Source organism: Capsella rubella, unplaced genomic scaffold, assembly GCF_000375325.1.
Source record: "Capsella rubella cultivar Monte Gargano unplaced genomic scaffold, Caprub1_0 scaffold_2, whole genome shotgun sequence".
Classification (NCBI taxonomy): domain Eukaryota; kingdom Viridiplantae; phylum Streptophyta; class Magnoliopsida; order Brassicales; family Brassicaceae; genus Capsella; species Capsella rubella.
Window position 1 is genome coordinate 9886070 of NW_006238922.1, and position 24052 is coordinate 9910121.

The window sequence follows — 24052 nt, forward strand, 5'->3', positions numbered from 1 at the left end:
TCTTTATTTAAATTCGTCTCCCTCATTCCTAATTTCATATATACTTAGGTCTGACGCTAGGCCGGTGAGTTTCTGATGATGCTTACTCGGACCATATAGTCATTCATAATGGAACAACAATACTTTATTGATTTGGATCATACAAATTCGTAGACATGATAATTAGCAAGACATACAAACTCGAATACATATCTATAGATGCTCAAAATATGAGAATTTCATCGACTTCTATGGTATAATGTTGTAATCTTAAATATGACCATTTGGGTCAAACTGAGTGACCATACCATCTTGAATGATGAAAGCAACTTATATAACTATAGTTTGGATTAAAAATTGTATAATTTGTTCGGCCACGCTAACAAAACAACTAATCTATTAAAAGAATAAACATGTCATGACTATTGTATTGGATTTTTTTTTTTTTTGGTTCAACAATTAAGAACAAAAATATTCTGTTTCTAGTATAAATACCAAATGTGACTCTTCATTGTGGGATTAGGACCAAATTATGAGCATTCCCTTGGTTAGGTTTGAACTTTGAATTACGCTTCAAATACAATAAAAGAAACAAGTATTGATACGAATTTAGTCAAGAAAAAAATATCATTATTTAGTTTTCTTTCTTAGTTGGATTTAACTACAATTATATTATACAGTTTAAAATACAATTCTTTCTTAATTATACTTACTTTGTTGGGCTCTGAACTTAGGCCCAATATTTTTTCAAATGTTTTATAACCTCTACAATTCGTCATGACTGATAAAATGTATAGGATTTGAATTTTTATAAAGTTCATAACTTGGTTTAAAAAAAAAAAAAAAAAGAAGAAGGTCATAACTACACGCTCATGAAGAAGGAAATGGGCCATTAAAGGTTATCCATTTCGATGCATGGGATCCATGGAAGTGAAGCATTCACCGTTTCTCAAGCCAAAAAACTGACGTTTCTTACATAATTAACGACCATGGGATCTATATAAGAAACGATCTATCATTATCCACACAACGTAAAATTTTATTAGTCCTAATCTTATACGTAAGTTTTGTGTTTAAAGAACCGTTCCTGAAACGTTTGAGACCTAGTTTGGATAGACTTGAGAAAAAATGTCTCTTTCCAAAACCAATGATATAATAACTTTGATCTTAATAACAATTTTAACTATGCGTTGATCTCTGTTCCCCGGTCAAGAAAGATTTATCCTAAAATTAATCTTTCATTTTGTGTTGCATCAGACGTTCACTCATTTCTTTAGAAAATCATAGTCGACGCTGAGTTGGCCAAAGCACATGAGAGCATGGGTTGCATGCATATATCAAATATCATACCTGTATAATTTGAGTTAAGTTTGGTTGATGTAACCAATCAATCAAACATTTGCAACAAACACATGATTGTCTTATATCCATCCATGATCCATATATATACTAATAGTAGACCAGTATGGGCGCTAAATGTGAAGTGTAGTAGCTGGCAAAAAATGAACTGAGAAGAAGAATCAACAATAATAATATACATGAGAAATCATGTTAACATTTATGCAAAGCACATGTACGATTTATAAGATATATATAGTCCGGCCCGATAGAAAACCCACTAGTTCCATGCAACGTGTTTTATTAGGGCATCTCCAACAGGGGTTCTGTTGTGAGTATGTCTTCATTAAAAAGTTGAAAAATAAATCAATAATCAGAAATAAACAGAGAACTGATTCTCTTAAGAGAGGTTAAAGAACTTCACAGAACCCATGATATGGACATTTTTCATTGGTTGAAATCTATATTTGATGTAAAAAATAAAACTCTTCTTTTCTTTAATTTCTTTTGTTTATTTTTGCCCAAAAAAATAAAACACTTCTCTCTCTCCTCTCAATCTCTCTCTATCGATGAAAAAAACTCTTTTCTCTCAATCTCTCTTCTCTCAAACACTTACGATTTGTATTTTTTTTTTTTACATTTATGTCATGTTTTAAATAAATTTATGAATTGCAATAAGTTTTTTTTTAATTAAAGTTATGTTTATAAATTTTAACAAATTTACTTCTAGTTAAAATATTATGAATTTTTGAAAATCTATATATATATTTTTTAGAGAACCCCAACTTGAGAACTCTATCATTGGATATACATAAATTAAATAAATTTGTAAGATATTCTCAACCAAAAAAATTTCAAAATTATTAATAAAAATATTGAAGAGAACTCATTATGAGTTCTCTTGGATGGAGTTGGTCTTATGTACATCAGGAAAAGAATCGGTGCGATCATAGACTTGGATATTCAATACAATCATCATCTGGTTCACGATTATTTTATTTTATGTACACCGTATGGACTATATACTATTTTAAATAGAAAGTCACATATTAGTGTATCATTTTGCAAAAAGAAAAACGTAATAGTATTTTTTTGGTAGAAAGAAAAACGTAATAGTATTACGTAGTGAAATAGTTTAATTTGAATGTATAAACAAAAGATTATTTTCGAATATGTGTTATGGGAAAAAAAAATGTATAAAATGTTCCGAGATCCCGCCAAATTAACCCGAAAAAAAACCTCAAAAGAAGGAAAGAACATAAAATAGTAGGGAGCTGTTTCCGTAAACTACGGTGCTTCTCCTCTTCCATGAACATAACATGTAAATTTCAAATCATAATATATAAAGAAACTGTATAAATTTATAGTTTTTTTTTTTGATAAAATAGTTTCTTTTGTTAAACAGAGAACCATGCAGCTGCAGTGGGAATGTTACGTATGGGGGCAATGATCGATCGGACGGTGAGAAATTAATGATGAAAGAATGGGACCTCAAGTGACCTATCAGGCACGTTAATTTGCCGAGAGAAGGGTAATAACACCAACAACTCCAAAATGGTCACTCAGATATATAGCCACACACATAGCCATCTTTAATTTGTTCAAGCTGTCAAAAACCCTAAAACTTCGAAACTAGCCTAGCCCACTTGAGATTTCATCATCCTTCGATCATTGTTCATTATCACACATACAATTGCATGTGATTCGTAGAGTGGTCCATTTCGTTAAATCACTGTACCACGTTCTCTCAAATGTAGTATTGAAATTGTGATTGATCAAATTAAAAAAAAAAGAAAGTGATTGATTAATCAGCCCCTTAAGTGTCTTAATCCTTCTTTAATACTTGATTGAAATTATAAACTGAAAATAACTAGGCTCAGATTGTAAAAAATGAAGAAAAAGTAGTAAAGATATTTGTGATATTATATATTAGAAAAGACTTGTGCAACCATGTAGTCCCAATCAACATTTCAACAATGGTAATGTAAACATATTATATGGAGTAATATTAATGAGAAAAAAGACAAATAGAAATGAGAGATCGATGATCGCGTCAATGTCGAGTATGGATGGCTACAAACGAGAGTTTGGAAAAGCTCAGCTGTCGAAAACACGTGCATAGTATCTATCCAGTTGGCACTTACAAACATTGCATAGTGTCGGTCCAGAAACATTTAACAACACACCCCAACTCTTAGGAACAGACACACACACATTTGTATTATTATTAGCCTCATCAATTTCACTATCATATAAAAGTTTTTGGTCCCAAATTACTTTCCAGTAGCTCTTTTATATTTGTAAACTAAACAAAATCGAGCTGGCCGGAGAGCCAAAATAAAAATAAATGAATAGCCAATTTACTTAAAAACCTAAACCTGTGATCGAGAAGAAAATGTATTGTCGATGGGATAAATATTTTAAGACTGTAGAGTAAGGAACTCTAGAGTCTATATTTATCAAGATGTGATATCTAATGGTATTTCAGTTACCAAACTGTATTATTTTGTTGGTAAATGTCATACTTCCAAGAGGTGGTAATGAACAACAAAACTCATACATTTTATAGTAGTTTTCTAATGTATTTAAAGATTTTATTGCAAAATTTTATTTTATTGTAGACTTTATTGGCTGAACATTTGGTGCTTATTGTAATCTTAATATAAATAACAAAACAAAACACAAAAGTTTAGTGAATCCATCCAGCACGTGAATATATACGCTTACGAAATTTAGGAAATAATTGAAACCCGTGAAATAATTACAAATTAAACGACCGACGTATACTATTATTATTACAATTTTTGTATTTGGATAATGCTTTCTAATTGCACAAAACAGATCGAGCGTGTGGACGTAATCAAGCATTTTTTATAAACAACATATTCCACAATTGTACTAAATTAAAAGACAACCAAAAAAAGCATAGAAGACTCAAGACTCTATATAAATATGTAAGCACCCGCACGTTCGTTTGCATCACAGCTCATTGAAGTGTTGTCATTAAACAAAAAAACACAATGGAGGAGCCGAAGAAATACAAGAGGATGGTAGTGAAGCAGACGATGAACAAGAACAAGAAGAGGAAGAAGAACAAAACGGGTCATGGATCCGGGTTGCTCCAAATGAAGGTGAGGAGACTCCAAATACTGATACCGGGTGGGCAAAGATGCAACCACCCGGATCTGCTTTTATCAAAGACACTTGATTATATTGTGCATATGAAGTTGAAGCTAAGAATTCTTAAAGCTCTCTCCGATATGTACTCTCTTTGAACTTATCGTAAGATATATTATTCGTAACATTATTCTTCTTCTCTCCATCGTCCTCTGTACTATATAGATTTGATCCAAAGTGTTGCCAAAATTAATGTTTGATATTCCGTATAATGGTTTTTATCATTTGTAGTATTGCTTTTTGTCGCTTTTACCTTCTTTTATATAGTTTCTTGTCTATATTTATATGTGAATCCGACAATTAGTTGGAAAATTTGACTAATCTGATACTGTCCAAAGCGTCTAGTTCCTTTTCATCTTTTTCAAAAGCGTTCGTATGATATTTATTTCAGACAGTGAAACTTAGATTATTGTAGCCTTTGTTATTTGTAGATGATTGTACATTACGAATTAGTTCAGTAGTACAAAGTGGAATTGGTTAAGAAAATTATCTGATTCCATCTACTCGATCGTCATTCGATGTGTGGAGATTTTGTCACTCAAATCTTGCCAAAGATATAACTTATCTTCGTGGATTTTGAGTTGTAAAGATCTGTATGATTAGAGTGATAAACCTTAAAAAAGAAGAAGACAAGACTCATTATTCTTAAGTAAGAAGAAAAAGATACAAAAAACGTCACGTGTCTTTGACTTAAAGTCTCTTCACGAGGAACCTTCTAAAGCTCTCAGAGTCTTCAAAACACTTCTCAATAGATTCATCATATACTTCTCCGTTTGAACTGCAATCACTTCATGCCCCTTATTTTCTAGAATTTTGATTTATCTTCGAATACTTGAGCTACCTACTCAGCTCCCTTTGACCCTGAGAATCTCCAATGCACCTTCAAATTTGTCCACACTCAAAAGTTTTGTGAAGATATCATCCAAGTTGTGTACTTGTATCTGTATTCTATTAGTAGTAAACTTAACCACTCGAAATGGGATAAAGCCATCACTTCTCATGACTCTCATAACGTGTAACATGACATCTAATATTCCTTTTAAGAAAAAAAAAGTGAACTCAGTTCTTGAAAATAAAAAGCAATAGATCTCTATATGAAAATCACATAGAACTTACACATATTTTGGGAAAACTAAATCTGTTTTGCTAAAGCCTTGAGCCAACCTCCTTTTAAATTGGCTTATGTCAATGCCATATACATAATGAATCTCTGATGAAAATCTTATAATGTTTCATGCCAATGGTAGGTTTAAGCCTTTGGTGAAAATCTCTGATGAAACTAATGAACTTGATAAGCTTTAAGAAGTTTGAATGAATCCCATCAATGTGAAACCTTATGTTGGATGCTTGTTTAACATTGTTGTATACAAGTTTATGTCATTTGGTTCTTCGATTCAAAGCCTAAGTTACCACATAACCACTTTTTTGACAAAGATAAACTTATCTTCTTCTCTTCTTTTTTTCATATAATATATTCCCCAATACAATCAAAGTATGAGACTTTTCTTACAAGACAAGAGCATAATCATAAAATTTCTCCATTCCCTTGCAATGAATCTCAAAATCCCACCTATACCCAAAACTTCTAAATTCCCAGCATAATATTATCAAGGAAGACTGGTTTTCCCAGAAACTCTCAAGACCTGAGACTTTTCATGTATATGGTGGATAGTATCCATATGGGTAACTAACAGAATGAGATCTGTAGTGAAGATTCTGTTGAGTGTTATTATTCATTTGATCTCCAGACTCTATAAGTTTAGGCTTAGGCTTAGGCTTAGGCTTAGCCACGCGCTTGCTGCTCTGATCATGGACTGCTCCAAAGACTATTTCATTAGTTTTCTCACTGTCCTCTTCATAATAAGTATGTGGGATCGACGAGTAATGCCTTCGATGCTGCTGCTTCTGGTGTTGCTGCTTTTCTTGCTGCTGCTGCTGCTGCTGCTGATTGGGGAATTCAGCATCCCAGCTACTGTAGAATGCACGGCTCTGACGCAGCTGTTGCATTTTCTCTGCATCTTTGGACATAAAAGCATAAGTTTTCCTTGGAGTTTGGTTCCTGGGCTCAACAGGAGGAGGTTCGTCTTCGTCTCGAATCACAAAGCTCTCTTGAATCGGCCATGGAGTTGTTGTGTTAAATGCAGCAGACAGCTTTGTTGTCCCTTGGTATTCCTGATAGCTGATGCCTGTCTGCTTTTTTTTGAGGATCTCCATAGCAGAATCCCAAGCATTTGAAACGAGTTTTCCCAACGATACCATAAAGCTTTCCTCTTGTTTCTCTTGCTGCTCATCTCCAGTTGGAATCAGAGATGGTCTAGATGGTTTCATAGGCTTTTGATCAGGATCCATTTCGAACAGTTCTTGATCCTGTGTATGAAAGGTTTGACTAGTTTTAGAAGAACATCTATAAGACAGGGTAATGTTTGGGATGTTTTAGAGAATATTTAAAACACTTACGTTATGAGAAGACACGATAGAACCGACTCTTCGTTGCAACAGAGCCAGCATATAACCAAAGAAACCTGCAGCTACGAGAACTGCAATCCCTGCGATATGTTGAATCCAGAGACGGGTTATTTAAAGAATAAAACGGCAACAAACAGTAAGAGGGTTGGTATTTTTCTAAGTTTTACCAAGAGGAAACCCGCTTCCATACTGATAAGCACAGTCGTCGAAATGGAGTTGAATCTCTCTGATGGCTTTGTTTCCTCGGTCAATAACGAGTAGGGAACAACTACTTCCAACATAAACAACATCAAAATCGTTGGAGAACTTAGCATCTTCACTTGGTCCATCCACATGCCCTCCATTTCGAACCGTTTTCCCCCCAGCAATTGTTGTGACTCCTAAAATGGAGGTTTTAAAACTCAGTACAAGAAAAAGTAGAATTCATCACAAAACTCCCTAAAACCCTTCCATGAATGTAATTATTATCCCAATCTCATATATAAACAAACTCTTACCCCCTTCACTTATCTTCCTGATAGCATTATTCACAGTGTCAGCCACATATATGTTTCCTCTGTCATCAACCGCAAGCCCGTTAGGATGATTCAGCTTCGCATCACGTAATCTCCCGTCCACATGACCCGGATATCCTTCAGGGGAGCCAGTAACCAGTCTCGGCCTACTATCTGCAAATGTTACCAATAGTCCCCACATAATTAAAACTCTGATCCAGATAGAACATTTGAAAAACAAGAACTAAGCCAAGTTGCTAGATATCCAGAAAGAAACTAAGTCTTCATTTTCACTTTTTGTAATGACTTGATAACATACAAATTAGTTTGAGCTGCAGGTAAGTAAAGCATTGTTTCTATTCTTGACCAATTCCATAGAGAAACACTTTTTGTTTTAGATCTCATCTTTGAAAAAGTCAGATTCAGGAAAGAAAGTGAAAAAAGTACTAAAAAACTATACCCGTATACTGATATCATCCCCGACAAACTCATTCCAAATACGACAAAGATACAGCAAAAAAAATCACCATATAATAGTAATATAGCTTAGACTGGAATTTTCAATTGAGGTACCAATAAAAATTCTATCAATTTCCATATGCAGCATCTTGTACAATCCCATGTGCATTCAGTTTTAGGTGATGACAAAGAACAAGCGTGGTCTCAACATCATCAAAATCATATAGAAGAATCTCAATCTCTTTCAAATATATAAAAATCCACAATGAGTTCTGACACAAACCCAGAAACTGATTTTAAAAGAAACCATAACTGAACTTACATAGTGAAAGAGAAGATGAGATCTTGTAGATGTTACTGTTCTCAGAATCCAGAATAAGTAGCTCTCCATTGGGCAATACCTCAATCGAATACGGTTCGATACCGAGTTTGCTTCCATCGAACACTGTCTCTACTTCATACCCATTTTCGAATTTCACCATCGATCTAGTCGCAATAGCTGATTAACAAAAAGGAGAAACCTTTATTGTCAAAAAAAAACTAATCTTTGAAAATAAAAAAGCAAACTTTATGATCAGAACAGGGAAAAGAATCGAACTTGTTTTGGTGGTGGTTTTGAGTGACCATAACCATTTCATTAGAGAAGAGCCATGATTTGAGATGAACCCACTAACAATCTCTGCGATTAAAGACATAAGATTTGAAACAAATTAAGCAAAGAAGCCAAGTGAGGGAGATGATGGTAAAGTTTAAACAAACGTGATTAACACTTACTTGCAGGAGAATTAGCTGAAGGAGCTGAAGATACAAACCCAGAAAGGAGTAGAACGAGAATACTCAGAACAAGAAAATCTCTACCCATTGATTCGATTTTTGAAAAAGGAGACAAGTTTTAAACTTGAGAAGAAGCGGCAGAGGAAAAGAGTAAGAACCCTAGTTTCATACACAGAGATTGTTCTTGGGAAAAGCAAAGATAGGCAGAAGCATAATAAGAATGGCGGACAATGCAAAGATTTAAACTTTGAGGTTACCTCGATGAAAGAGAGAATTTTTATAAAAAGAGAGAGAACAGAGAGAGAGAGGTTAGATTTTTGCAGAGTTTGTTGATAAGCAAAAAAGAGTGAAGACAGTGTCTCAGTGAGAAAAAAGGAAAGGGGAAAGGTTTTAATTAGAAGAACGAGACAGAATAAAATAGAGAGAGACGAGTGAGTCCATCCATGTGATTGCGATCAACGTCGTTACTTTTTTCTAATTAAATTATATGATGATTTTTTGTGTGTGTGTATGGGTTGGTGATTTATTTAATTTTGTTGTTTGTTTAATTAGCAATATCAAAATTTAACTTTTTTTGAGTTTAGAAAGAATAAATACCTACTATATTCTCTGGACTTGGTGATTATATAAGTTTAGGTTGTGTATCAGCTTTTATATCATCAAAAACAATAAGAAAGATCAGCTTTAACAATTTGTATGTTTTTATTTGATGGAATATATTCTATAACTACAGAATAAGTACAAATGTTTATATCATATATTAGATTTTTCTGGTAAAGATTGTAACTTTTTAGTATGAAAGTTTATAGTATGGAGCTTTATTCACTTTTATCGTTTTAGATAATATTTTGTGAGCATAAATGTCTTTATATAGTATATATATATTCATCCTAGAATCCTATAAAAAATAAAAATTTTAAATTTATAAACTACACTGATAATTTTGTCATACACTAAAATAAAAAATTAGTCTTCAAATTAATATTCCACAAAACTGTAATGTATTAAAATGCGGTTTTAGTTATGGTTGTATTAAATGTTAAAATAAAAATTTTATAGACTTTTGAAATTAGTTTAATACTTTAATTGTATGATTTTTTTTTGCTCTCTAGCTTTGTTCTTTGGATGTCCAGTAACTCTGGCAAAGCAAGAAATCCAATCAAGAAATTACACGTGTCATTTATGATCCATTTGGAGTACGTCACGTGTACGAAAGGTAACGTGTCTGTCTATTTTTTACTCTATCTTTTCTTTTTTTTAAGATGAAACTAATAAAGAGAGGGGTAAAGTAGTAATTAAACGAAGGTTAGGGAGAGTCCAACAGTGCATATATTCTCGCACCAAAAATCCTTGTTTCGCGCTGCGTTTTATCTATTTTTATTTTTAAATTCACTTTGTTCTTTTGTTTTTTAACCTCTTTTCACTTGTTGTTTTTTACCTCCTTTTTAGTATTCGATATATTTTTTTTTAATTTATTTTGTAAATGTACAACTTGTTATGTTGTTGTTTTACCTCGTCTCTCATAGTGATAGATTAATATCTTAAATGGTAACTCATGGTGCAAAGCAGTTATAATAGTAACGAAAATATTTATATTTCTACTTGACCACCATTTACATGTTGGTTAGCTTAACCAAAAAATGTGAAAGAGAAACTTAAATTGTCTTTTCATGTGAGCACAACGGTGCACATTTTGGTTTTGTCCTCTCTGAGATCGTCTTCTTCTTTTCCAATCATTTAAGATGTGGTTTCTTTACTTACATAATTTGTGTGCAACTTGGTCTCATTGTAGTCAAGTTGGAGTATATGATCAACGAACTAAACCTGGTTAAAGAAAAAAAGAAAAACAGAACACAGTTGGATGAAACTTTTGAGGTTAATTCTTCTACTAAAAGTTTGAAAAAAAATAATAATGCAAAGTGAAGAACATGAGATTAAAAAATAATGATACGTTTTAGAAAAAGAAATAATTTTTTTTTTTTGTGCTTATATGGAAAAATGCAAAAGCAATCGAAAAAGAAAGTTGAAAATTGGTCCCCTTTTAATCTTTAATTGATAAAAAAAAACACTTTAACTGAAGAAAAAAGAAGATTCATCAACATGGAACTATTTTTTTTTCTTTAGGAAAATTGTCTTCTTTCTTTCTTCTTCTTTTAAGTATAAAATATCATCAACATTAATAAATAATCATCATGACTTTAACTAGTGAACCCTTAATCTTCCTCCTAAACTAAGTCATTTGAGTGAAACATGACCTATATACATAAGAATAAACTCCCCATAGGAGCCAAAATACACAAAACCTACAACTCTTTCATTCTCAAATACTAGTTCACTAAGCCAAGAAAGGTGCCCTAGTAGCAACATATTTTTTCCAAGTTAATGCGAACACTAGTTACCAAAATTAGAAAACCTTACTATTCATTGAGTTTTGGAAAAACAAAAACGTTAATAATATTTTAAAAAAACTTTAACAAAAATAAAAGAGAAAACAACAGCACCACAAAGAAAACGAAGGCGGTGGGATTGGGATGATGAACATCGTGCGAGCCACGACCGTCGGATAATAAAGAAGAAGAAGAGAGGATCGTTGGGGAAATAAATGGACATGACATAAAATTACAAAACACCAATTACTTTCTCTACTTTTGTTGGTCCCTCAACGACAACAACAACATGAACCTCTCAATTCCTTTGATAATGACTGATGTAGTTGAGTTGAGCCTAGCTATCCCATTAATGGAATTTAATAAATTTTAATTAGAAGACAAAAAAAACAACCAAAGTTTCTATACAAAGGGCTAGAAATAAAAAAAAGTTTCTAATTTACCCAAAACCAACAGTGAAAATAGAAGCATATAGAAGAAAAAAACAATTCTTCAGTAGCCTCATATCTTTTTTTTTTTTTACATATTGATGTTGTTATGTTATTTTTGGTTATCTTTTTTCTGCTACGTCCCACTTTTTAAACGATGCTTTCAAATGCAACTTGTGTGTGACAAGTCGGTTTTAAGCTTGATGATGAGTCTCCTAGGCCTCTTAGAAGCTTAAGCACGTCGGCTTCATCGTCCAAGAAGTACTTAGCTTTGCTTGGCTTTCTTCCAACCGTGCATGCGTAAACCTCTGGTTGAGTCAAAAGCTCTGGATTTGTCACTGTGCTTAGTATGCTCTCGAACATGTCCTCGTCTGATCTATCGTCTCCTATGCACATCACTAGTCCTGGTGGATTCCCGCTTTCTACCATTTCTCGGATTACTTTTTCCGCAGCTAGACCTTTGCTTACACCCTGAGTTCATTACAATGCATCAAGCTAAAAAAAAAGTACTTGTAGATCCTAACATTTTTTCAAGATTTGCAATAATACTTGTGTAGATGAAAGTGAAAGAGATCTATGCTTTTTACATACCTGTGGTTTGACTTCAACGATGTGTTGACCTCTTTTGACAACAACAGGCTCATTGGCGAGAACGCTTTCTAGATGATCAAGAAGCTCCTTAGCTTGACATGATCCAAAGTCTGGATCTGCGTCTTGATGGTGCCACACCAAAGCACTCTCTTTGAACTCTATACTAGTCCCATCTGTTGCCTCCATATACGATCTCATAACTGGTTCCACCATTGACCTCCACTCTGTCTCCGTAGACGAGTAACAAGTCTCCCACTCATCCTTGCTATTCCACCTACCACCCACAACAAAACATGAAAATGTCTTTTATAAGTTTCTTTAGAACCTCTATGGGGAAAAACAAGGCAAAACTGTGCATTCATAGTATAAAATATATATACCTTATGAAATATCCATGTTCAGCTGCTATTCCAAGATTGTCACAAGGAGATAGCCAATTGCTCAGAGACTCTTTACCTCTTCCACTAACAATGAAAACTGTGTTTTTGGGATCTTCACAGAGAGCTTTCAGAACAGAGACAACCTCGGCGCTTGGATCTTGAGCAATGGAGCTTTCAGGAACAAGAGTGCCATCATAATCAAGAAATATCGCCCTTCGCTCTTTATTTCTATAAATCGGGACAATGTGTTCCACAGATAGCTTCCTAAAACTTGGAGAGAGCGACAAAACTCTGAACCCCAATCCAAATCCAATCCCCCAACAACGTTTACTATAGTGATCCCTGCAAGCTCTCTCAAGATCCTGCATAAAGCTCTTTGCCCAGTAACCAACATCATGAGTGCTAATATAGTGGTAATGTTTCTCATGCCTTAGTTGCTTCTCGTTCTCACTCATTTTAAGAGCAGAGTTCACCGCCTCTGCCACAGCATCTACATCCCATGGATTCACCCTGATGGCACCACTCAAAGAAGGCGAGCATCCAATAAACTCAGACACAACAAGCGTGCTTGTGCGGGGAGATGAATCATCAAGAACCTTGTTTCGAGTCCCTTGCCTGCAGACTATATACTTATAAGGAACTAAGTTCATGCCATCTCTCACAGCATTCACTAAGCAACAATCTGCTGCTGCATAATACGCGGTTTTCTCAGAACGTGGAACAAGACGATCGATCAACACTATTGGTTTATAATCAGGAGTACCATAACGCTCATTGATCCTTTTCGCAGTCTCATACGTCTCTCTTTTCGCTTCTTCCACATCTTTACCAGAAGATCTTGCCGGATTCACTATCTGAACAAGAACAACCTTCCCTCTCAAATGCCAATATGTCTCAAAGAGATGCTCCATTGCAATGAGCTTTAAGCTTATACCTTTAAATATATCCATATCGTCGATGCCAAGAACCAGTTTCTTCCCTTTATACTGTTCTTGAATCTCTTTCGTCTTCGCCGCAGTAGAATCAAGATTCAAAACAGATTCCAATCTACCCATATGGACACCAACAGGAAGAATTTTTATATACACAGTCCGACCAAAGTAATCAAGTCCTATATGACCGCGCTTAGACTCATAATCAAGACCAAGCATTCTACTACAGCAAGACAGGAAATGCCTCGCGTAATCAAACGTGTGGAATCCAATGAGATCACAGTTCAACAAACCTCTCAAAATATCGTCACGAACGGGCAATGTGCGGTAGATCTCAGAAGAAGGGAAAGGACTATGCAGGAAGAAACCAAGCTTGATCCTATTGAAACGTTTCCTCAAGAACGTAGGAAGAACCATGAGATGATAATCTTGAATCCAAACATAATCATCCTCAGGGTTGATAACTTCCATAACCCTGTCTGAAAATATCTTGTTGGCAGACACATAAGCTTGCCATAGACGCCTGTCGAAACGATCTCCATGATCAGGAAACATAGGAAGCATGTAATGAAACAATGGCCACAACTGATGTTTACAGAAACCAAGATAGAACATTTCCTGCAACTCCTTAGACAAAAACGTCGCAACGCAGTTAAACTCCTCTAAAAGCTTCTGAGAAACTTCTTCTTGCTCACTCGACTTGATATCAACGTTAAGTGATCCAACGTAGAGGAACTCTGTTTCTGAAGAGAACCCATCTCTGAGTTGCAACTGAAGAGAGTCTTCGTCCCAGTTAAAACACCACTTACCAGTCTCAGCATCTCTTTTAGATTGGAGTGGTAACATATTAGCCACAATGATCTTCCTCTCACGTGAACCACCGGAGGAAGAAGTTACCTCAGAGTATTCATCGCCGGCTTTGTCTCCGTCTAAGTCGGAGATGATTCCCGGAACAGTCATGACGCGAGGAAGAGCTCTTGGAGTCTGAGGAAAATCCAAAAGATCCCAAGATGATAAGTCTAGAAAATTAGCACAAGATCTTGACACCATGGAGAAGAAGAAACAGAGCTTAAAAAGTGCTTGTGTCTTGTTCCAAAAAACCTTTAAAATGCTAACAAACAACAAAAAAACAAAAAAAAATCAATTACTACCTTAAAAAAAAAAAAACTTTCTTGTTTCAGATTCAAGTACATATAATCTTCTCATTCAAATATTATGAACATCAAATCACCATTTCCATATATATATACAACAAACTGGTTCCTTCATAACTTTATTTTATAACCAAAAAAACAAATATTATCAAGATCGGTTCTTATAAATAAAAATTACAGTGTTAGAGTGAAATTAAAGATTAACTCACACAGCAATGAAACAGTAAACATAAACACAAAAATCTAAATGTAAGTATAAGAAAATATAATCTTTATAAACGTCAAAACGAAACAAGATGAGAAAAAAGGTCAAATCTTAAAAACGAAATCGCCGGAGACTCACCTTCGCCGTCGTCTTCGTATAGTGTGATCAGTAAACCAAACGAATGTGGGAGAAGAAAGAAAGGTTAGAAAAAAAAGATAACAGAGGAGGGAAGACGAAAGAGACTCGGAACAGAACTATTTTGGATATTCGCACCACTCAGAGAGATACAGAGAGAGAAGCAGAGAAGAGAAGAGATTAAAATGAGATAACGAAGCAAAAACAATAAATAATAAAAACAGATTGTATATTAGCAAATATGCATATTACACGTTTTCTAACGATCTATTTTTCTTTTATTTACGTATTTATTTTATTTTATTTTAATATTAGCTTTTTAGCTCTCTGTGTCTGGTTTTAGATAATGTTTTCGCGATAGAGCCGTAATTGGAAATTACGTGGATGTCCCCTTCATCTTCTTCTTATCTTCTTCTAATATGATTTGAGTTTGGTAGACATGTAAAGTTGCAAAACTATAGTATTATTTGTATAATAATGTTTTTATATGCATGGTGTGGACCAAATTTTGTATTTTTTGTTGTTGTTGTTGTGGAATGGATTTTATATATTGTTGGCATTTCAATTTTAAATTTAGCAACTTGTAATTTATGGATAATATGAGGTCCCCTTTTTTACATTATATAATAACAATTTTTGTTTCATCCAGTCGAAAACCACTATTATAGTGCTTGAATAGGTAAAAAGTAAAAGTATATCTGGTTACTATTGTCAATTTACTTTTGTCTCGAAAATGAATTGTCTTAGGGAAGCATCATCATTAAAACCACTACCAAACTTAATTAATTTAAACCAATCAAGTAGAGATTTAAGGATTAGAGTTGACATCAAGAAAGAAAAAAAGAAAGATATTTAATATAATGGGAACTAAAAACTAAACTAATATGTCCACATAAGGTGGATGAAGATAATAATAGTAATACTACTAATTGGTATTTGGAATGCATGTCTCATTTAAATCATTAACTCATGGTTGTTTTCTGATGTTAATCTTCTGAAAACATGTGACAACTGAAACTAAACCAGGAAAAAAAAATCATTAATTAAATATCGCTTATATAACTTATATTCGTAAAAAAACTAAACTAGTCGTATGCAAATTGATTCTAAAACAAAACAACTACGAAAAACAAATTAATATAAAAATGGTTTGTTGACAAGTCGTTTCATAGTCACATAGAGTCTAAGCTCTATATACAACAAAGTGGAAACAACGTCCGTTTAAAATTACAAGATAATTGGAATCGTTATCCACTGGTCAATGAAGAAACAACGCCTACACACGATCTACTAGAGAAACTACTCTATCCGTGATAATGTATAAACTATGGAATATGAAAAAAGAAAAATTAGATTACTACTATGTATATAGATTAGACTAAAGAGTCATAACACTCATATGAAAGACATCAAAATCGAATTAAAACATGTATATTGTAAATCAAGTCACGCGTGAGAGTGAGCCCCCTAGCCATTTTGCCATTTGGGACGTCGTCAACTAAAGTATAGGACTCAGTAGCTGGAAGGTAAAATAACAATGAAACCTCTAATAAGGACGTCTCTATTTACATCCACGTTGTCTCGACAGCCAATGCGGATTGGGAGGTTGGATCCGACGTATCCGATAGACTCTTTCTTCTTCTTTTCTTTTTTTGTTTTTTCTCTCAATTATTAAAAAGAAAGAAAAAAAATAAGTCTCTTCCTCTTGTCGAAAGAGCCACGCTTGTGAGTATTTTATTTATTTCAATATTGATGCTTATCTTCTTTTATGTAAAGAAAAAAAAAAAAGAAAAAAAGCAAAACACTTTATTTATTTCCAAAAACAAAAATGGAATTGTTGAATCTATGATAATATTCCCACAAAAGAAAAAAAAGATTCTTTTGAAATTCCTCCCCAAAAAATCCATATTATTTTTATCTCAAAGAGAAAAAAAGAAACGTTTTATCTATTCTTATACTATTTTCTTTATCAAGACAGACACCAACGTCGGCTAAGGTGGGGTTCGTGAGTGTAAACCAACCGGAATAAGACACGAAGAGTGCTGAGTGCATGCAGGTTCTCTCGTGTTCCAAGTGGGAGCCATATAGATTGGGGTAGACCCTAAACTAAACTTAGGATCAGAATGTTTCCGCAATGGATAAGTCTTTGTTGGTGTGATTGTGGAGAGGATATGATATGCGTTTCCACTTACGTAAGTAAAGTCAAAATTACACATGTCTTCAACCAATCAAAAAGCGACACATTAGCAATTATCAAGTTTACATGGGAAAGGATCTGTGCACGTCTGTATCCAATGTCCACCTTAGAACCTTCCCCTTTATTTTTATTTTTTTTTATTTTACGTGAGAGATTACCCGGTTGTCTCATAGCTGTAACATCAAAGTACGTTTTTCATATTTATATTTTTTTGGATTTTTTAAAACAATTTATATACCCGACATATAAAAATAAAAAATAAAATAAAAACTCTTTGTTATTACACTGTTTTGTGTTTTGTACTTTTGTTACAAGTTAGCTGTCATCGAGTGTCTTACTCGTAATTAAAAAAAAAAAAGACTCTTCCTTATTGACATTTGTGTTTTGTTTATGTACTCACCAATGTGTTAATGTGTTTAACTGTTTATATAGTTAGATCAGCCAAAAAAAAAAGAAATATAACTTAGATCGAATTATACGGCAACCAGCTACGTACATTGACTACGATATCGAACGTACAATATATTACAGGCTTATTATACCAACTTGACTATATCTGTTACAATTGTATATATACAATTCTAATTAGTAATTTAGTTTACGTTCCATTTCATTAAACAATGCATAAATATTTATAATGTTGTCATACCGACAAGATAATTCGTGACGTAAAGAATAACTAGGGACACACACACACATGAAAGACGAATATACTAGTAATTTTTAGAGAAATCATACTCATCCAATGAGATTGCTTTGGATAGCAAAGACTGATCAATTTGGAGTCAGAAAACAAATTGATAAATAAAACGAAAGAGAAAGGATAACTAAGAAAAATGTAGAGAAGCACGTGGCCTTCAAGTTGTAAACAATTGAGCTGTTTCTTTTGAGTATGTATGTTATCCAAAGTCAGATCGCTTTCAGACAAAATTAATACCAGTCCGAACATTGACAGCTCGAACCAACTGATCTTCATCTTTCGGATTTGGTCTGTTATGACCAATTCTGCCGACTTAAACCCGTTTTAACTTTTGATATTTTTTGGTCTCCATGGCCCGTTAGGTAAGCCCACATAAGTAGCCTTCCTGGACTCTGTCTATCTTATGTTTGATGTTTGCGATTGCGACCATTGCTTATGAAGTTATGATGATGATGATGTTTTACTCAAGTGTAGTTAGAATGGGACTGCAAAAGGGACGACATCTGAAGAAAAGAAAACACCCAAGAAAAGAAAAATCTTTTTGATGTTACAGGGTTTCATAAATCTTATTGCAAAACACATAATAATAAACAAGTACAAATCAATTTCATCTCTCAAATGAGATTATTTAGCTAAAAAAACAAAAACAAAAATCTATCAAATGAGATTAGATTACTCTTTTTGGTATCCTCTTGACTATATTTTGATTAATACAAACAAATAAAAATGTATGCAAAAATGTCTCAAACATATATCTTAGGTTTTGTCTTAGTAGTGTTAAATCATTAATTCACTACTAATATGTCTCCGAATTAACACTATTAATATGTCCCCAACATGATTGAAAAGCATATACAATCTTAAGTTTTGTATTAGAAGTGTTAATGTGTCATTACCATGATTTAAAAACCGGCAATATTATTAGACAAATAAAAAAATTGGCAATACCCACATTATGTGACAATGTAAAATCATTCATAATTCACACAAGTTTGTAAGGAGAAAATAAAACTCTATATCTAAAGGATGAGTTCTTGAGCTATAAAATCTATAACCTTAGGCAAAAAGAAAACCTCCACAAAACAAAATTTCTTAAGCTATATCTAATTCACTTTTCTTTTTTTTTTAGTAAATTAAAACACAACAAAAGCATTTACAAAAAGAACCAAAATACTCCCTTCCCTTTTTAGACATGGTAGATCATACCGACTTCTAAAGTAGAGGCGTGAGGAGATGTAAGCATGTTTCTAGGACCTCTAGTGTTCCTCCTAAGAAACTCGTAGCATACGTTAATGGCGAGTCTCTTGACTAATCCTGATCCTTGCTTCGCTTTCATATACGCGTTTCCCATTATATAAGCCACGCCTCCCTCACGAGCCTCGCTTAGCTCCATTAACTCTTGTCTTGTTTCCTTCTCTATCTTTGGTGTCTCCGGGACAACAAACCTTACCCTCTTTTTGACCTTGCTCTTACTCTTCTTCTTCGGTTTTGGTGATCGGATTTCTGACGTCCCGGGCTTATCCGGATCGTCAGGATCGCTTTCGTAGTGATCCTCGATACCTTGCATGTATGAGGAACAAGTTCCAACAACCGACATTCTATCATCATCCTCTCCGTTGGCCTCTGCAGCTGTGGCGGTTGCAGCCTCGGTACGGATAAACTCGGCAATGCTACATACAAGATCGCCTTCAAACTCAAAATCGTCTTTGTGGACATCGCGGTACCCGTACCGGACAATACAACGGTAGATCCGGAACTCTTTCGGGCCAATGCGTCCTACTAGAAACCGTTCCTCAGGACGGACATGCGGAACTGGTACGGATTTGACGCAGAGGAAGACGAGAACCTGGTGAAAGGCAGGGAGGTTTGTGACAAAATGAGAGAATATTGCAGGGACGCCAGAGACTAGCTCTGTGTGGATGAGTCCGAGGCCACGGACACGTGCGATCCCGAGGGTTTGACCGAGGCTGAGAAGCCAGTTGACTGAGACTTTGTTTTGGACGTCAAACTCGTAGCGCTTGAGGGTACCGTAATGCCAAGTGCACATGGAGAGAAGGAAGCAAAAAGAGAGGGCGATGGGGACCCATGCACCTTCGAGAAATTTGATTAGAGAAGCTGAGAAGTAGAGAGCTTCGATTGTACCGAAGAATACAACAAATGCGATCGCGAAGAAGACGCTCTTGTGCCAGCATAATACAATCACTAGTGACATTAGACATGTTGTCACAAGCATAACGGTTATAACCGCCAAACCTAAAGAGAAGATATTATCATTGGTTAATATAGCTATGGTAGCTAGAGCAATGGGGAACAATCCTGATTTAGGATTGGGTTTAATTTAGTTATATACCTGAAGCATTACCCAACCGCTTAGTGTCTCTGAAACCAATGGTGACAGCTAAACAGAGGACCATCAAGATCCAGTTGATCTCGGGGATGTAAATCTGACCATGGATTTTTGATGAAGTATGAACAATCTTAACTTTGGGGAAGCATCCCAATGCAGAGCATTGTTTAATGATCGAAAATGTTCCGGTGATGATGGCTTGACTACCAACTACAGCAGCAAGTATGGCGATCACAAGAACTGGCCATCTTAATGACTCTGGTACAGATACATAAAAGCCAATATTGTATTCACTTTCAATTACATGATGCTGAGAGAGATAAGCTGCTTGTCCCATGTAGGCAAGTATCAAAGACGGGTATACAAGTGACGTAAAAGCAATCTGCAACAGCAAAGCGATTGTCTGAGATGGAAAAACAAAATACAAATGTAAAGAAGGCCTTTAGAGAAGGATTCTTAAGAACCTTAATTGAGAGTTGCGAAAAATGTCCAAGATCCGCAAACATTGCTTCAGAACCTGCACACAAAAAGAAAGTGAGTGAAGCTATCCTACCCTTCTTCTGCTCGTAAAGCAAAAATGTGTTTTTATTTTTTATTTGTTGCACACCTGTTATGCAGAGCAAGATCCCACCAAGAGACATCCATCCTCTACTTTGAGTTTTCTTGAGGAACTTGTACATGTAATAGGGAGAAAGCGCTTGATACACATGCGGGTTCCAATGGAAAATGTTGTAAACACCGATGGCGCTGATGCACATTAGCCACAACAGAATCACCGGGGCGAACAGGAACCCGACCTTGTGTGTACCATAGTGCTGGAGTGCAAACAAACCAATCAGAATTATACAAGCAGCAGGGACTTCTATGTCTGCATAAACAAAGCAAAAAAAAAACAAAGAAGAACTTTCAAACACAATCACAATACCCTTATTCTGAGGCAAAAGGTTAAAATTAAAACTTTTAACAAGTGCAAGACTCTTTGAACATGACAGTTCCAGATGTAGAACTCAATAAAGTAAGAATGTTACACTAAGTTCCAAAATTTTTGGTAGATGAGGATTTCAGGGAAGAGGATCAACATTTAGTTTTGGTATATCTATCCACTTGATGTCCAGAGAAGAATCCAAACGCCTATTCAATAGCGTGGGCCACCAAATTAAGGAACTGAAAGTGATATAGATGACTCGAAATCGGGATGGCGCCACGATATTTAATTCGTGTTACGTGCAAAACTCTACCCAGCAATCAGATAAACAGATGGTGGGAACAACGGGCTCCACAGTTAAGAAAAAAAAACCGACGACTTGGGGTTGATTCTAGGACCCAAGATTTTGAATTAACCAGACTCCATGTGTGATCAAATCATCCATGAACTAAAGCAAAGTGTCCACCCCAAATAGGCCTAAGCTTTAGATAAAGATGGCCTATGTAACTTAATCAAGAATAGTGAATAAAAAACTCACACTTGTGATGCTCCTTAGACATTGAAAGCTCAACACCTGATACTGCAGAAAAAACTGTAATTGACAAAAACAAATGAACAGTGGTAAGTAACAAAAATCAATGATCTTGTCATTGACTTAAGACAAAGAACAAGTCAGAAGAATCGATTTTGATTTTTATTTACCTGAAATCGCAGGCGTAAGAACACCATCACCAATCACCATACAAGTCCCAATCAAAGCAAGAACAAGCAAAATCTTCTGCAAAACCCCATGTTTCTCAAGAGTAGATTTCAAACTCGCAGCAAAACCCGATTGAGGCGTCGTCGACGACCCAATCGAGTCAGTCTTATACTCTATAAGCTGCTCATCAGCCAATTGACAACTCGGTAGCGAGTTGACTCGTGCGTGTCGACATAGAAGCGAGTAGAGAGCAAAAGTGCCTCCTTCACCATTGTCATCTGCTCTGAGAACGATGAAAACGTATTTGAGCAGAGGGACGAGCGTGATTGTCCAAAAGATGAAAGACAAAACACCAAAGATCTCTTCGTTGGACTCAGAGTGATGAATGTCTTCAGCAAATGTGCTTTTGTAGACATATAAAGGTGAAATACTCAAATCTCCGTATACAACGCCTAAGCTTTGATACGCTAATGTCAATACTGTTCTCCATGATTCCTTCTGCAAATCAACAAAAGGGTTTGTTCAGAAATCGATGATTACGAGGAAAGAGATGAGAATCTCCGTAAAGGTTTGAACTTTTTGATCGAACCGATCTCAAATCTGATTTGACTCACCTTGACGATGTTTTGATAATTTCCTGATTCGATTTCCATGGTGGGTTTTTTTTTTCTAAGGAAAGCTCAGGAATTTGAGAAGTCCATGAGTGAGGATGAGTGATGAGTCCTCTCGCTAATCAAAAAATTCAAATCTGTGCTTTTTTATTTTTACCACTCGGAACTGAACAGTTGAGGAAACGAGAATGGGTGAGGAAGAAGAAGAAAAGTTTGAAACTTTGTGAAGAATCTGAGTGGGGAATAAAAACAAAATGGGTAAAATGCGAGAAAACTCGAGAAAATCGTGAAAGGAGAACACGTAGAGGATATTTTTGCGTATGGGTTTCTGGATTTACAAGACAAAGGTGAGATTTTTAAGAAAACAAGAGAGAGCGACTCTTTCTTTTTTTTTCTTTTGGGGTTAACCAAATTTTGAAGTTGCTTACTTGTGAGAAAGATATATTTTGTTTCGGTTTTTGAGGAGATGTAAAGAGTTTTTTTTTTGTTCAACAAATTTGATTAGTCAAACTCTATATCCTGAAGAGTTTTTTTTTTCTTTGTTCTTATATAATTAGGAAATATATTTAATATTATTAATGAATCTTACCAAAACAAAAAGTGTTATTATGAGGTTAAATTGTGAAAGTGAGAGTGAAAAAGAAAATGAAGAAAATGTGGCGCTTGATAAGTGGGGTGTTGATTCATATAATTCAAGCTTTCTATAAAGTGATTATCACATAACTTCAAAAAGAAATGTTATTTTCATATTCAAAGACAAAATTATAAGAAGTAATTAAAATTGGTTGTATTTAGTCAAACCCCAACTTTATTAGATTACTTGGCATATCTCTATAGTTGATTTTAATGTTTTTCACTTTTTTCAAACATATGGTTTGAATGTGATCTATAAATAATATGTGACATTTGGTATATGGAAATTTTGAAGAACAACAATATAATTACAAAAAAAAAAAAAAAGAGAGAGAGCAAAAGTGTAACATTAGAAATTTTAATACGGAAAATGATGCAAAACCCACGGATCTTATCTTCTTAAAGTTAGGTTTAAGCTATGCGAGTTCGACAAATGTTTTATAACTATCACCTAATTTCAATATGTCATGTTTTGGAATTCATGGAAGTAGACGATTGTAGTTATAACGTTATTGAATAGTTGCAATGGTTGTTGTTGCGTTGAAAATTATGATTTAAAAACCAATTTTTGTCTGTTATAACATCGGTTATTAATCTCATGGCCATAAACGTTCCAAAAGAGATCAGTTAGAAAAGCAATATTATATGATACGTTACTAATAATTTTAAATATATATATTGAGCTTTTTATTATTTTATACAAAAAAACAATGAAACTAGTAAAAATCTATATAAAAAATATTAATTAAAAAGATGAATATATAACAAATATGTACCTTTTATTTTTTATTATATGTTAAATAATGATCAAAACCAAAGTTCTAGTTTGCCAAAAAAAAAAAAAACCAAAGTTCTTATTTCATTGACCGAGGTCAAAATTTGTTGAACGACTTGTTTTATACGATTACACTTTTTATTCAGTTCTGTCCCATATTGCTCCATTCAAACACATAAGCAAACGAGTGGCTGAAAAAGAGCATGAAACCTCTTTGAGTTATATATATATATTATTGGCTACCTAATTTCTCAACAACTTGAAT

At 34.4% G+C, this 24052-nt stretch overlaps 4 protein-coding genes across 5 annotated transcripts; 1 reads left to right on the forward strand and 3 right to left on the reverse strand.

Annotated features, from left to right (window-relative positions):
- Positions 1-4300: 4300 nt before the first annotated feature.
- Positions 4301-4677, forward strand: LOC17894012 (transcription factor IBH1-like 1). The gene has a single exon (XM_006303004.2). It carries the CDS (start codon positions 4338-4340, stop codon positions 4590-4592), a length of 255 nt encoding a protein of 84 aa, XP_006303066.2. The 5' UTR covers positions 4301-4337; the 3' UTR covers positions 4593-4677.
- Positions 4678-5914: 1237 nt separating this feature from the next.
- Positions 5915-9083, reverse strand: LOC17895389. The gene is made up of 7 exons (XM_023788243.1): positions 8688-9083; positions 8512-8592; positions 8236-8412; positions 7458-7628; positions 7128-7340; positions 6952-7040; positions 5915-6861 (listed from the first exon to the last, which is right to left on the reverse strand). The coding sequence occupies exons 1-7, from the start codon at positions 8773-8775 to the stop codon at positions 6148-6150; spliced, it is 1533 nt and encodes a 510-aa protein (XP_023644011.1). The 5' UTR covers positions 8776-9083; the 3' UTR covers positions 5915-6147.
- Positions 9084-11489: 2406 nt separating this feature from the next.
- On the reverse strand, positions 11490-15109 carry LOC17894407 (probable alpha,alpha-trehalose-phosphate synthase [UDP-forming] 8). 2 transcript variants are annotated; one of them, XM_023787354.1, is made up of 4 exons: positions 14903-15109; positions 12474-14516; positions 12094-12367; positions 11490-11973 (listed from the first exon to the last, which is right to left on the reverse strand). In XM_023787354.1, exons 2-4 carry the CDS (start codon positions 14453-14455, stop codon positions 11653-11655), a joined length of 2577 nt encoding a protein of 858 aa, XP_023643122.1. In that variant the 5' UTR covers positions 14456-14516; positions 14903-15109; the 3' UTR covers positions 11490-11652. The 2 variants fall into 2 exon arrangements, with proteins under 2 accessions (XP_023643122.1, XP_006300612.1); XM_006300550.2 differs by having other exon boundaries at positions 12474-14389; positions 14903-15108.
- A 3588-nt stretch (positions 15110-18697) lies between these two features.
- LOC17896129 (potassium transporter 6) lies at positions 18698-22798 on the reverse strand. Its single transcript, XM_006300699.2, has 7 exons — positions 22383-22798; positions 21771-22266; positions 21607-21660; positions 20751-21011; positions 20608-20660; positions 20147-20525; positions 18698-20049 (listed from the first exon to the last, which is right to left on the reverse strand). The coding sequence occupies exons 1-7, from the start codon at positions 22419-22421 to the stop codon at positions 18983-18985; spliced, it is 2349 nt and encodes a 782-aa protein (XP_006300761.1). The 5' UTR covers positions 22422-22798; the 3' UTR covers positions 18698-18982.
- Between the last annotated feature and the right edge of the window lie 1254 nt (positions 22799-24052).